Source organism: Hoplias malabaricus, chromosome X1, assembly GCF_029633855.1.
Source record: "Hoplias malabaricus isolate fHopMal1 chromosome X1, fHopMal1.hap1, whole genome shotgun sequence".
NCBI lineage: Eukaryota > Metazoa > Chordata > Actinopteri > Characiformes > Erythrinidae > Hoplias > Hoplias malabaricus.
The window spans coordinates 6716378-6732422 of NC_089818.1; the positions used below are offsets into that span (position 1 = coordinate 6716378).

Genomic DNA, 16045 nt, shown 5'->3' on the forward strand with positions numbered 1-16045 from the left:
GGAATAACTGGCTCTGGAAATTACTTGCTACTCATTCCCAACCGAGAAAGAACTGGAGGGAGGGGACGGCCAAGAAATTCAGCCAGATTATGATTACAACTTCAGTCCTCCCCAACTCTTCCAACCCCTGGAAATCCAGCCCAAAAAAAACTTGATATATGCAAGAAGACTATGAGTTCATTTCTCCTCCTCCATCTCTTTCTGTTAACCCATGACATCATCCATCATCCCAGCCTCCTGGTTCACACTAAGGGAAATGTGGCCAGAACATTGTAGCCAGTCCACCACCTTAACACTGATACTGTTTTTATTCTGATAACTCAGTTCCTGACCCTGGTCAAATACGCTGGAAATATTTTGAAAGTCAATATTTTGAAACCACAAAAGGTCATATGGTCTCTGTAACTCCTTGCATCAATACAATATGAAAGCCTGGAAAGGTATTAAGAGAGACTGCATTCCCATTGGTGTCAGTAATATCTTCTCCTTTACACGGAAGGCTGGACGTTCACGAAACATTTTATACATTTTTGAGGATGCTTCCTCACTGTTTGCTGTTCTCCAATGGTCTCCAAAAGCCCACTTGTCTGTAAATGGATAAACAAACAAACAAACTAGGCTTTCTCTCTCTCTGTTCACAGCAGAGAAACAGCATCTGGTGGTTTTTAGACAATGTAAAGACTCCAATGTTATAAGGCACAAACCGAGATGAGGATATTGCTCTATTCCTGCTCCACAGGTGTGTAATGTTGACTTATTTTTGCTGCTTTAGATCACTTAAGGTGGAAATATCTCCAAAATATCCAAATTCAGGAGACACTGCATTACTGAAAGCTCTACAAAACTCAACAACTCAAGTTACAAATAAGTTTCTGTAGTAATTCAAACAGGGGACGCTCCAGTCGCTTCTTACTGAAACACACTGTTCCACATTAAAAAAAAAAAAAACGCAGAGCTTCTGAACGTAAACAAATCAGAGAGAACTGTACTTCCCCAAAATTATAAATGTACATTTAAATGCTAGTACATTGCTGTGAATATTTGACTGCATTCAGCCACATGTAATCAGACCCTCAGAAATGTTTTATGACCTCGGTTTAACATCTCATCTCTGTTTATTCAGTACAGTGTCCCTGTAACTGCACTCAGGCACTGGGATCCAGACCACAAGGAGAACGCTCGCTGTGGGATGCAACCACACCACCTCCAGCACCACCAAAGCTTGTGGATGATTTGTGTTGATATTCAGGTGCTATCACTGCTAGCTAGATGAACAGTTAGAGGCTTGTACCCTGAAAGGGAAACTGCTTATGATTGATGTAATGTTAGGTTTTTTTCACATTGCAGGGGAAATAAGATTTAAAGTTCCCACACCGGAGTCAAAGTCAGACTGGAGTCATATGTTTTCTGGGACAATGTTTTGACCACCAAACATGGTCTCTATTGTGACAGGCATACATAAATTACACGTGAAATCCAATCTGAATTAAACCGAGTCAGAGCTGAAGCAGATTTAAAGGCACCTCAAAACGTCAAACCGTGGGAAATACGTCCTGTTCAATATGAGACGGAGACGGATATAAGATTCCAATAAATATCAGTTACATGGTAAATATCTACAAGAGCATCATGTCAGGGTGGTGCAGGTCGCATTACTTAATAAAATATTAGAGCAACTTCCTCATGCACTCAGCTGCTAATGTTTAGAACAACATGTTTACAAACCTGTTACAACACGTTAATTTGGCACAAAAGCAGCCTGCGGCTCATAACTCATCTATTCTTCAGCGAGTGCCTGAAGGCAGGGTGAGTTAATAAAGCTCTCCTTGTTCACATCTGGCCTTTCCCTGCAGCTGTGAGCTCACCATCATTGCAGTGGCCCAAACACAAGCATTCGCTCAGTCCCAAAACATGCTGTCACACGTCACTATGGCCACTCCGCACACTGAGAATAAAAACAGTCCTATCACAAATAGATACAGAGCCGTGCAAAAGTCTGAAGATTACTCCCATCAAAATGCTCAAAGTGACAAATAAAGCTATTTAATTGTCAAACGTAATGTAAAAACACAAATTAGAAATTGTATGTCAAAAAGTGAGATTCCAAACAACAACTGTGCAACACCCTGCAGGACTGTCATCATCATAAACACTATGAGCAAATCAAGCTCCGCTGCTCCACTGTGAACAAAAGACATCTCAACCTTATGGGTGTGAGAGGATGTGCAGTTCTCACGAAGCTCAAACTGAGAAAAGGAAATAGATACAAAAGAAGAACATTCATTCATTATCTGTAACCGCTTATCTAGTTCAGGGTCGCGGTGGGTCCAGAGCCTACCTGGAATCATTGGAAGCAAAGCAGGAATACACCCTGGAGGGGGCGCCAGTCCTTCACAGGGCAACACACACACACACACACAGACACACACACACACCTACGGACACTTTTGAGTCACCAATTCACCTACCAACGTGTGTTTTTGGAGCATGGGAGGAAACTGGAGCACCCGGAGGAAACACATGCGAACACTGGGAGAACACACCACACTTCTCACAGACAGTCACCCGGAGGAAACCCACACAGACACAGGGAGAACACACCACACTCCTCACAGACAGTCACCCGGAGGAAACCCACACAGACACAGAGAGAACACACCAAACTCCTCACAGACAGTCACCCGGAGGAAACCCATGCAGACACAGAGAGAACACACCAAACTCCTCACAGACAGTCACCCGGAGGAAACCCAAAAATATATAAATATAAAAATATCCCTGCAGATGTTTTATGAACAGCTGGAAGCTGCAAAGAAGTGCAGTTATTTATTAAAATGCAACATATTCATATGATATGTATAAAACAGGCTTCTGTATAACTGTAAATGTTTTCCTGACATTAAAAAATGTGTGGCATATGTCTGGGTTTATAATATCTGTTGATAAAAGTGTCCCTCCTTTTACAGTGATTTATTTTCATTCTTGCCTTGTTTCTGTCACTTTGTTAAGAAGGCAAGCCGAGACACGTCAAACACAAGAGAACCGTCTGAACTAGAAAACCCACTGAGACGATGAAATGTGATGCCCACTTCTGTGTGTGTGTGTGTGTGTGTGTGTGTGTGTGTTCCCTTGTTTTTCAAAGCTTGAATAGCACTAAGTAGTGTGTTTCGAAAGGGGTCATGCCTCAGTGTCTGTCCTACATTCAGGAGCCTGGGTTACAGCAGGGATAAGATTATACAAAGTATTTACGAACACGTCTGGGCTACTATATCTTAAATAAAGATCATAGCAAACGTATCAAAGCCTTTTACCCACAGATTTTTATCTCATCTGATAATGCTAACTTGACCTTTTGGTACTTCTTTAAAGTTCCTAAGGTTTGTTCACACCTTATTGGAGATGAGATATTTAGTTACAGCCAAGGTGACATAAGATTAGCAAATAATGTATTAGTGCTCCCAAAGTGTTATGGTCAGAAGGTCATGGACATTGAAGAACAGGGCGAAAGGGGGTTATAAATTATGCACAGCAACATTTTTACAGACCACAGTCTGTAAATATAGACATACAAGTTCCTCCTTATGGTCAGTGCAGCTGTAAAATGGACTATTAGTGTAAAAACAAGGTCAATTTTAAGGCTAACAGAACTTGGCTGCAATATGTCACAGGTCTGAGGCATGCAAGCAACTCTGGAAACCGCTAAACGCTAGCTAGGCTAATATACAGCCCCTAAATGTTAGCTCTTTGGTTATTTTGAAGTGTACATTAGAAACATCATACGTTGTGATGTGATTTATTTTTATTCATTCTGAAATTTGCTGTAAATAAATATCTATGACTTTTTAAAGAAGTAATTTATTCTTTTCTTTTCTTTTTGATGATTACATATTTAGATGCAAATTCACACCTAGAACTGAACTAGCTGACAACTCACTCAATCACACATTCACTCACTCATTTATGGTTAACAAAATAATCCACATAAGGTGCTAAAAGTGCTGCACAGCACTGGCACTGTGTTTAGCCCACAGAACTATATCCATTCAACAAGACTTAACAAGATCTATCTGCTTAGATGTCAAAGCTGTGATGCTAAATTTGATTCTTTCAAAAACACCTCCATTAGAAGGAAACAAAACACCTTGAGAGTGAGGTGTGGAGGTAAGCTGGAATTGACGGGGCTTTAAGGTGCTTGGGAAGCTTCAGCTTGGGAGCCAGCAGCCTTATATTTCTCCTTCAGGGGCAGGAACTCATGTCTGGGCAGGCTCAACACACTATGTCCGCAGGTTTACGTAGATCTGAGATGCTCAAGATCTGTTCAAAGGATCTGCTACTCTAAGGTGGGCCTCTGGTTGATACAGGTGGTATCATCTCTTGAGATATGCATTTCCCAATAGTAGGGGCACTCTGGAGCAGCTGCATATGTGCCAACGCCTGCAGTGCCTAACAACAACAGCTAAAAGGCCTGTGGGGTAATGGAACAACTTCCAAATCCTCACAAGTCCAAGTTCCTAACTAGAAGATTAGTAGAAATTAAAGCATAAAAGTGGAGATTAACTCTCTGTTAACCCTTTCTGGCCACTTCAGAAATGACTGATTAGACAGAGTATCTAGAACACTTTTGGCTCTCTTCATTTGGAAAGTTGTGCCTCTGTGTTGAGCTGTTAGTGAGCAGTGAGGGGTGAAAGAGAACAATGTGAGCCCAGTTGATTTGTTAAAGTTACTTGTGCAAGAAGAAACTTACATGTGGCTTCGGTGGTGCGGCGGCTGTAGGTGCGGCGCGCTCGATACCTGACCACCAGCTCCCCACTCTCCATCATCGGCTCAAACGCCTCCCTGGAAGCAATCAAGCAACAAAATAAACTTATGGTCCTACGACTGTTTACTTTACCGCCACTACATTTCAAAGTTAGATATCTCACATGTTACTCCACTGTGTTATACGAAATGTGTCATTCCTTTCGGCTTGAGTGTGCATTGTGTAAGAAAATGAAAGAAGCGTGAAGCAAGCACAATTCTCATTTGTGGACCTGTGTTTATACAGAACTTAACTTGTAACTAAGTTGTTTGTATGTACATTTTGTAAATAAATAGTAAATAAGCCTAAGTAAGGAAAGAAATTAAATAATAAAGAATTTTATAAAAAATTGTAAATAATTTACATTCATTGTGTTCATTAAGCAGGAGTCTTGTTTAAAAACTAGAATAACACATTAGAATCATAATTTAAACCTTGTGTACTTTAACTCCACCTGACTCCACTTTAAATACATGGTTTGTGTTCATCATTGTCAATTACAACAGGCTACATTTTAAACTTCACCCACAAACACAGCCATGTGGGACCCACATGCGCAATCCACCTGGGTACCAGCAAGTTTTGCCAGTGTTGGCTTCATCTATGAATGCCCTCCAGGGTCAGAGATGGGACTAGGGTGGGTTAAACATAGAGCACACCTGGGTAGCTCCCAGTAACAAAAAACACAATCTCTCTCTAAATTACGACAGCCATAATGGGTCCATGTGGGTTAACTACTGTGTACATAGAGTTACCGGGCTGCTCACACTGATCTGTTGCAGTTCCACTAATAACCCACGTACCAATCCCTGTCCCCATCTTGAACCCAGCTAAGGTTAGTACAGTGATTCCCAAGGAGGGGGGGTACATCCAGAATTCATTTCACTTGTAATTCCAGTGTATTGTGATTTGTCACTTTATTTTTATTTTGTTCAATAAGACGCTGCAGTTTTGTATGAATTGCAATGTTAAAAATAAATTCCAGTAAAGTTTGAACGCATAAAACGTCTATGTTTTCAATGGTACTGGGGGGAGTTGGGATCTGAAAATGCACTCATCTACAAATAGGGGGCACTGCACACAGCACCACAGCCACAGGGTTAGTACGTGTTTACAACCGTGTAAGAAGGGTACTGTGAGAATCCCTTAATTGTGTTTAGGAACTTTTACAACATATCCCACAGCAACAAGAAGGAGCACTAAGGCTTGGCCTCATCACCACTCACCCGAAGCGCGTCTCCTTCCGCCGGAGTTTGGCCACGTACACGGCCATCAGCACCGCCAGAGCCACAGCTACAGCTACAGCCATAACTACATACCACCAGTGCCAGGAGAATGATGGAACTGAGGAGTGAACTAAAAGAGAGAGAGAGAGAGAGAGAGAGAGAGAGAGAGAGAGAGAGAGAGAGAGAGCAAGTTAATATGACAGTGTAAACTGAAGGCCTCAAAAAGAAAGTGTCTGTCTGTGTGTTTAAAAAAAGATTAGGCTACTGCTGGTCACAGAAAAAGAAGGGCAATAAAATCCGGACCCTGGGCTATTAAATTGCAAGAAGAATGTGATTCAGCTGAAATGTGAGAATAAAATACAATAGTTTCTGTTGTTAAAGAGAATTCATCTGATCAGTGGTCAGTGGACTGAACATTATATTAACATAATCAACCTGAACTGCCACAAAATCTCAGATCCCATGATACACAGATTCATTTCTTAAAGAGTCAAAAACACATTATAATTAAAGCACTTTTTAATGAATCAAATTTGAGAATATATAATTTATTTAACATAATTTCCTAAAGAGCTTTAAGTCTAGTCAGTTTGGATGTATTCTAATCTGATACCTTATGAGACAAGGAATCACTGAAATTACAGAATCAGAATCATGACTCACATTACTGAATCGAACTAAACTGAATCAAATCACATCTAGGGTGAATAGGAGGGTAATCAAATCTCCACTGATTCTTCATGACTTCATGACACACCAATTACACTTACACCAAGAGGCCTGGATGTGTCAGATATTCTGGACTGTACCTATTTGGAATAGACAATGGCTGCCCTCCTGTGAGATACACTTTGTAAATCAATGTTAAAACTCTAATCACTTTCTTACACGTTGTTTGCTGCTTCTTTGTGGTAAAATGGCTGATGGTAGATTTAAACCTGTGGAATATTTTAGCAGCCACCCAGCGGTCAGTGATTAGGTCAGAAATGACCTCAGTGCAGGTGTGTCCCGTAATGTGTTTACTCTCTCTTTCTATCCACAAAGTCTGGAATTTGCTCCAGATACCCCTGTTCTTCTGCAAAAGTGAGGTATTCTCTCTCTATCTCTCTCATTCTTTTATATCTCATTCTCTCACTGCATCTCAATTGTCATTTTCATCCTTTTCACAGACGTCTACACGTCTAAACTAACAGAGATGCTGCTGGTGATAAATATTTATGACTTGCCCTCCACTCCTCAACCCCCGTCCCTCTCCTCTTGTTTCGATCTCCCCCTTTCGCTCCCTTTTCTCTCTCTTCCTCTTTCAGAGACATAAACAGGAAGCATCCCCAACTTAGAACCAGCAAGAAAGGAGAAGAAAATATAAAAAAGAGAAGGAAAGTGTCATGGACCGAGAAAAGACATAAGATCATTTCCCTTCGACTGTTTTTCTGAATGTGTGTGTGTGTGTGTGTGTGTGTGTGTGTGAGAGAGAGAGAGAGAGAGAGAGAGAGAGAGAGAGACTCACCAATGGATTGCAGCACTCCAAATTCTGAAAGAAAAGAATAATTCGTAGATATTAATTATTAATTTATAAGTTAATCAATAACTTATATCAGAAAATTAACAATTAATAAAAGTTACCGAACAATTCATAGTAGAGTTTGAATAATTATTAACTGTTAATAAATTATTAAAAGCAGTTTCTGAATTATTAATACAGATAATGTAAAATACACTGTAGATTCTTAACGACACTTAACTTATACTAGCAGTTACTGGTTACTGTTTAATCAGTTTTTGTACCTGCAGGGACCAGAGAGAGGGTCTGGACCGGTGTCCAGGGCCCATTTCCTGCTCCAGTGTAAGCACACACCCTAAAGGAGATGTTTGACAGTGGGTGGACAGATTCACTGTTGTCTCTGTGTCCAATCCAACGTCCAGCACAATCTGTGAGAGTGGAGACACCAAACAAGAGCGTTGAGAGCTGTAGAAATAGACCCTGGACAGGTACTATATCACTGTTGGAAAGAATCTTCTATAGTTTTGAGTAATGGAAGCTTATGTCAATCATTCTTTTCATAGACATAGTGCGTCTTTATAAATATCATAGTTAATTTTAGTAATAATGCACTCCATGGGTGTTGCTACAGTAAACATAGAGTATACTCAGAAACAGTGCAGGAATGAGGAAGTTCTATAGATATTATAATAGCAGAGAAAAAGAAACTGTGGATAAAATCAGAAGAAATATTCTCTTGAATTCCAGGAATGAAAATCACAGAGATGAGTAACTGTGAATAATCTGAGATGACTAGAAAATGAAATTCAGATGTGAAATGCGGATCCTATAGTTTGTGTGTGTGTGTGTGTGTGTGTGTGTGTGTGTGTGTGTGTGTGTGTGTGTGTAGGTGACTAACGTACCTGCTCTGTATTAGGTGTACTGTACTCTATCATGTAGCCTGTAGTTCTCCATTGATTCTGCCACTGGGTAGAGCCCAGTTATCAGCACCTCAGTCCCATTCAGAACAGCGCTCACATTCTCTGGCGCACTGTCTGGACTAAACACACACACACACACACACACACACACACACACAAATAAATTACAGCCATAACTATAACTATTCTTTCTTAACAGTAACATTTTGTGAATAAACATGTTCTTGTCAAGTCCCATGTACATTATTTATTTTAACTCTTTAAAGCAACACTACACTTAAAGGATGAGGATTAAGGATGATTTAAAGTGATTTTAAGGTAAAATACTACTTAGTTTTGCTTCAAATAGGATGCATCCTATTTCTCCTCTGAGAGTCTTGAGGAGGACAGAGAAATTTTGACAGGGCTCCTGCTAATACAATGAATATATATTAATATATCTAGAGGGACTGTTTGGACAGCGGTGAGATTTCAGGGTGTGGACGTGTAAGCCAGCTGTGAAGACACTGATTGTAGGGAATGCAGCTTCACAGGCTAAGACTACAGTTTAGCCATGCCATGGGGGTTCATACTCAATGTATATGTAAATGCTTAAATCTTTACTAGCTTAGCAGACTTATGAGCACCATACTCAATGCCATGAGTGAGCTAGAGGGGTCTAAATACCCAGATTTGAGCTGTGGAGCGGTGGAACTCTGCTGTTTGGAGAAATGGAGAAATGGAGCTCCATCCTAAACTTTAGAGGGGAGTTGGAGTGATGTTTGTGATTCCGAACTTTCATCCAACATCACTGTTCTTACTAAAGCTTTTGTGGTTAAATGCCATCGGATCTTCACAGACATGTTCTAACATCTAATCAAAAGCTCTCCCAGAAGAGAAGATGTTACTGCCCCAAATAACTGTCTTGAAATCTGGTGTCCAGAAACTGTTGGCCATCTGTGGACAGTAACTGAACATGGATGAATGGAGAAAGCTGCTTGGCCATGTTTGACGGCTTGGGAAAAGTCTAAACTAAGTCAGGAGCATTGTCGAAGTTCCTTTTTTGTGTCTGGCCCTGCTCTACCTCTTCTTTTTCATTCTTTTGTGGACCTCTCCCTCCCCCACTCTGTCTCTGCTCCACAGCTCAGGGAAAAAAAATCACACACGCTGAACTGGCCAAGCTCAGGGAGGAGAGATCCAGCAGAGTAACAGGCTGGAAATAGCAGAGACTCACTGAACTCTCTGAACGAGTGGCTGTATTCTTCTTTGCAGAGAGACAGAGAGAGAGAGAGAGAGAGAGAGAGAGAGAGAGAGAGAGGGAGAGGGAGGAGAGAGAGAGGGAGAGAGAGGAGAGAGAAAGAGAGAGAGAGAGATAGATAGAGAGAGAGAGAGTGAGAGACAGAGAAAGAGACAGAGAGAGAGATATATATATAGAGAGTAGAGACAGAGAAAGAGACAGAGAGAGAGAGTGAGAGAGTGAGAGAGAAAGAGAGAGAGAGAGAGAGAGAGAGAGAGAGAGAGAGAGAGAGAGAGAGAGAGAGAGCTGTTTTCTGACTGTGGTAATGTTCTGCAGGTTCTGATGATGCTATCAGCCTGTTGGAGTCTGATAGTTTCCACATGTGCCTCTGGCTCCACACAAAAAAACACCACCCAGACCTCGTTACACCACAGCCCCCTGCTCACTTTACATCTTCGCATCTCTCTTTTTCTCCCTTTCTCCCTCTAACATCTCTCTAAGTCTCTCTCTCCTCTTTGACTCTCACTTACTTCATAACTCTCTCTGTATCTCTCTCTGAAATCCTTGCTCTCCTTTCTGTCTGTCTGACCAACACACTCTCTCTCTCTCTCTCTCTCTCTCTCTCTCTCTCTCTGTCAGTTTTCTTGTTCACCTGTGTAATCCTGTTCTCCACATGTATTCCTACTAGGACTTGAAAAGGGAAAAAGAGAATGACTAACAGCTGAATAATACGCCTGCAGAGAATAGAAGGAAAGAAAGAAGGGAACGAAGTGATGGGCGTTTTGGAGGAAAAAATGAGGAGAACAGAAACACAACGAGCCAAGAAAGATATCTGTGCCAGTGTGAGCTGTGCGTTTTATTTAGTTTTTTCCTTCTGGACGGGATGTAACTGAAAAACACAGGAATGAGAGAGAGAGATGAGAGAGAGAGAGAGAGAGAGAGGAAATACAGAAAAAAAGTGAGTGAGACTAAAGAAAATTGTAAAGTGAGAGCCTAAATAGACTGAGAGAGAAAAATCTGGAGGAAAACTGGAAAGGAATATTAGAGAAGAATGTAAAAGAGAGATTTATTTCAATTCAAATAAATAAGATTAATAGAGTGAGTGAGTGAGAGAGAGAGAGAGAGAGAGAGAGAGAGAGAGAAGTAAACAGTGATGTGTCTTAATGCAGCATTAAATCTGTGACTTCTTTATTTTAAGACTTCAGTGGAAAGAAGTGAAGAAAAAGCTCCATTAACTAAAGCCACACATGGCGTGACTTCATCAAAACTGACCACTGCTTTTTTAAAAGGCAGTCAGTCTCTAACAGTAGCCGTCTGTCCCTGGCCTGGCTGGACATCGCATGGGCCAATATCCTTCCCTTCTCTGAGAGGCTCCTTGCTGTGGAGTCTAAAGACCTCTGTTCCACCATCCCGTTATTCAGTATGATGTCTACAGAGACCTCTGTTGAATTAGTACCAAAAGAAAACTTACAGTTTATTACCCAGCACATAGAGGGCATATGGAAAATAAAGTGTTGGATTAGCTGTTTTTGTGGAGACATAAAATGAACATATTTATGTCATGCAGTAGTATGACAATCTCCTATGCAGTGCGGTCTGAGGGCTGGAAGGTCAGGCTCATTCAGCACTTGTGACAGCAGACAGCGAAAGACTTGAGCCTTTTTGTGATGTCACAAAAAAAGAAAGAAATCAGCGCAGATCTTACAGTCACTCATTCATGCAAGAGTTAAAAGGACAGTGTTCTGAGCGCAGCACAATCAGAAAAGTGAAGACATTTAGGACAGAGCACGGTTACATGCCCCAGTTTGCTGAAATTAGATGCAAATTCACTTCCTTAACAAAAAGCACTGCTCTGGCTGTGGTGACCTAAAAGGACAGAGCTTTCTACAGCAATACTGCTGAGCTAAACAGGAGAAGACATTAACTGTAGCTGTGTGAGAAGGACATGTTACACAACTGTACTGTTTACTGTTATCAGTTTTATTGGCGCACTGTTAGAAAATAACAAGCAGAAACCTCAAGATAACAAAGAAAACCCCAAAGTGAGGGGTGTGTTTAAAGCTCTGTGCTCTGAGACCACACCTCGCGACACATTCCTCTCACCGTTTACAGTGGCTAAAAAATGCTGAGGTTTAAAATGAGTCAAATGTTTCCCATCATGCCCCAGAAACACGTGTTCCTCCAGCATTACGGGTCTGGGCCTCTTGTTTTAGCTCCTTAGCAATTAGTCACCAATCACAGGGCTTTACTGTCGCCAGCCGCAGCAGCTACATCATTACAACCAGCCAGCAGTTACAGTGACTCACACACACACACACACACACACACACACACACACACACACACACACACACACACAGGCAGTTTACATTACTGAAATTACTTGAATCTATAGAATTAAAGGAATGGAGAATTGCATGTGAGTAAATACTGTCTAAACGTTCTTTACATCTGCATAATAATATTATCTATCTTTATTATCTACTATTTACTTCCATTTCTCTGTCATTCTTTCTTTCCTCCACCTTGCAATCCTCCTCTCTCTCTCCCTCTGGGTAAAAACTGGCTCTGGGAAATATGCAGAGAGTATGTTGTTTTTGCTCCCCCACCTCCTCCACATTTTCCTACTCTCTCTCTCTCTCTCTCTCTCTCTCTCTCTCTCTCTTCCCTTTTCCCTTTTCCCACACTTTTTGCTTGCATTTCATCCTGTTCTGTGTTTGGATGAGGAGAAGCCCCAGGGTCATGCGGGGTCAAGAGGGGAAGGCAGACCCTGCCGCTGCATGAAAGGAGAGAGCAAGAGAACGAATGAGTGCTGGAGGAACGCAGGAAATGCATGCCTGATCTGAATCTGTGGGATTTAGAAAATACTCACTGGCAGGAGAGAGAGAGAGAGAGGGGGGGGGGGGGGGGGACAGAGAGAGAGAGAGAAAGAGAGGGAAAATAGAGAGAGGGAAAAGAGAGAAGAGAGAGAAAGAGAGGGAAAATAGAGAGAGGGAAAAGAGAGAGAGGGAGAGAGGGAGAGGGAGAGAGGGAGAGAGAGAGAGAGAGAGAGGGAGAGGGAGGGAGAGAGGGGGGGGGGACAGAGAGGAGTGCAGATGATGTACAATAACACATCACACACATTCACACACACAGAGACTTGACTCATAGGTCAGTGTTAAAAAAGTAAAGCACACTGAAAAAAATAATTTATTACTTTTTATCTCTCTCTCTCTCTCTCTCTCACACACACACACACACACACACACACACACACACACACACACAGTATCTCTTTGTCCTTTCCTCTGAATAACCTTTTTATGAATTGAACTGTGTAAAGAACTGATTTTATTTATGCCATAAACACACTACATAAACATACATAATTCTGTAGAAATGGATCAGACACAGCAGCACTGCTGGAGCTTTTTAATCCTGTGTCCACTCACTATTCCAATCTAAGCCACTCCTACCTCACTGTTACACCTTGTAGATAAAAAGCCAGAGAGTGTAGCTCATCTGTCTCTGCACTGTTCACTCTAGTGAACACCACTCTCTAGTGTTCACTCATGGACACAGGACATTGCCCACAGGAAGCCATCCCCAGGACCCACAGGATTACACCCAAGGGGACATTGACCGCAGGAGGCCTCCCAAAGGTATTCTCAGTCCAGCAGCGACACTGAGGTGGTTAAAAACACCAGCAGCACTGCTGTGTCTGATCCATTCATACCACCACAACACACACAATCACACCACCACTTAAGTCAGGAGCTAAAGGCAAAAAATGTAGGTTGGCCCTCGCTTTCGGCCCATCATCCAGCATGATGCTATCCGACCTGCACTATCGTTCTGCTATAATAACACCACTGGGCTCTTAGTGATTCACTGCCACGTGTGTTGTACTGGTGTTGTGTTAGCAGTACTGTATCAGTCCTCCCTGCTCCAGCCGGGTGGCACTGTGTATGATTAAGGGAGGTCTCAGCTAATGGGGGGGGGGGAATGGGGTTGGCACAGACAAACTCTATATTTTAAAAGGAAGGTGTGTAAAAGTCCCTCCAAATATGGACATCTGGACACATCTGGACATGTATCTGCTCTGTCCTTTTCTGCTAAAAAAAATGACCTCCCTCTGAAACGTATGTAAACACAAAGCTTGCCAAATCTTCTTCTCCTCTTCTTTCTCTCATTCCTCTGTAGAGCTTTCAAAGGAAGGAAACAAGAGAAGAACTTGTTGGAATCTGACAGCAAAGAGGTCGTGGTTAGGGAGAAAAGCATGACGTGAGGGTTCAGAGGCTGGAAAAGTACGATAAACAAAGAGAACGTCTCGTCAAGCTCAGTTCTCTTCTCTTCTCATCCTGACTGACCATGAACTTCTACTCCTGCACCACAGCATTTGTTTATGGCAAAACTGTCATAATGGCACTTTATGGAAAATACCCTTCACTCAAGCAAACCCCTCCCACTTCTCCTCTCTCTCTCTCTCTCTCTCTCTCTCTCTCTCTCTCTCTCTCAAGTGTCATGGAAAAAACCCGCACTAAGGTTCCAAACCCCAAGCACTCCGAGCTGCACAATGCAAGGACTCAGAAATAGACTGCAACTCACTTTAGTCACACAGCTCTTTCTTCTCTTATAAGTGTGGAGAAGTATTTTTGGAGGTTTAGTCTTACCTAGGCTGCACACAAAGCTGTGGCAGAAGCTCCCACTCTCAGAGGCTTGACCCGCAATGTCTGTACTTACTGTAGAAAGAATGGCGCCGTCTCTCTGGGAGCGGTGGGGGTCATCTATGCAGCGGCCCAGACCCAGCCGCACTTCACTGTAATACCAGTCAACTCATTCATTTATGCCGGCTCTGCTGAGAACACCGCCTTCTCTGTTCTCCATCAAACTCCTTCATTTAGGCCTGGGGGAAACTACGTCTATACAATAATTATTCACAGGCATGGAGCGGTTTGAGAGGTTAATTGGACCACCCTTCGAACGAGGGAACACAGATTTGTCTTCAATGAAACATCAGTGACCTGCTTTGGTCATAACTCCACAAGACCCACAGCAGGGTTCTCCGCCCGTCTCAACAGCCTTGTTCAGAACAGCCACTTTCAGCACCTGTACCTTTAAATGATAATGAGCGCTCATGGTTCACCCGACCCCGAGTGCACAGCAGTGAGGAGCTCTGATTTTAACCTTTTTTGCTTGGTTCTCTTTCTTCTCTGCTCTCATTTACTCAGTGTTCTTATTTCTCAGCGTTGGTTGTGTCCATTTTTCTATGTTTCACCTCATCTTTGAAGACTCATATAAACACAGGTTCCGTGCTGTGATGGACAGACTCTGAAGAAAGGGCGGGGCAATTCTAAAGTTACTTCACTTGAAGTCAGAAGTGGGGCAGAACTACTCGTATATCCCATGCTTTCAGACTCAGGCAGCACACAGAAAACTGACTGGGGCATTTTGTTTCACAGTGTGTGGGTTTGGTGGGCTCCAGATTTACACATTAAATGTGTATAGAGTGTAAAAAACGCCTGAATGTCGTGAGACGCCTGCAGCTGCACAAGCCTAAGGTTACACGCTCAATACCAAGAGTAGGCTAGAAGTGTGCAAGTAGTGGAAGTATGCTCTCTCTCCATGTGTGTCAGCAATCATGATCTATTTTGATCTCAGCATCTTTGTTCTGTTACTTAACAAAGCTTTTTTTTTTTATTGGAAAACTGCAAAGTGGTGAGATCATGAGGTCATGGACTCTAGTTACAACATAAAGAAAAGACAGCAAGAAGGCAAAGAGTTCAACAACAAAGACCTTTGTTTCCCCTCTGATCTCGGCTCGACTTTACACACACACCAAAATTCTCAGTGTTAAATCAACACTGTTGTGTAACAATTTAACGCTCTCAGTGTTAACACTAATAGCGTTGATTTAACAAATTTGGTGTGCAGGTTTGTTTTGTACTAAAGGAGTTTTTACCTCTTCACTGGTACTGATGGACTCCCACGGCGTCCAATCAGAAATGCCCTCACTGCTCCGGCAGGCCACTCTCACTTCGTATTGGCTGAAGGGGGTCCAGGTCAGGGATCAGGTTGAGCGGCAGGTGGGACATTAACGTTCTGTTGTGGATCATGTGATCTGATTCAAGATGGTGTCCTCTCTGACGGACGGACCTAGAGACCGGGAATAAATCATTTTAGTTTGAAATCTTTGATTAGACGTTAGCTTTAAAGAGACAGCTGTCTTCCGAAGGACTTAGAAATGGAATTTATTGATATAAGCAAAAATACTATTACCTACACTACACTACTGATTATAGGTTCATTTTCTTACTGTCATCAAAGCAAAGGTCAATAGTTGTAGTGTCTTTCACATTCATTTACAATGTAGAAAAAATAAAAAAAAACAAAGAAAAACCTAGA

The 16045-nt window shown here is 42.1% G+C and overlaps 1 protein-coding gene across 1 annotated transcript in view; it reads right to left on the bottom strand.

Moving 5' to 3' along the window:
• The window catches only part of LOC136675728 (tyrosine-protein kinase receptor UFO-like), a 50632-nt gene that overhangs the window by 10295 nt on the left and 24292 nt on the right, over positions 1–16045 (bottom strand). Inside the window, 9 exon segments of the mRNA XM_066652452.1 lie at positions 4745–4836; positions 6025–6154; positions 7532–7555; positions 7810–7905; positions 7908–7953; positions 8428–8468; positions 8471–8506; positions 8509–8564; positions 14634–14643. Coding sequence (XP_066508549.1) covers positions 4745–4836; positions 6025–6154; positions 7532–7555; positions 7810–7905; positions 7908–7953; positions 8428–8468; positions 8471–8506; positions 8509–8564; positions 14634–14643 — 531 coding nt within the window.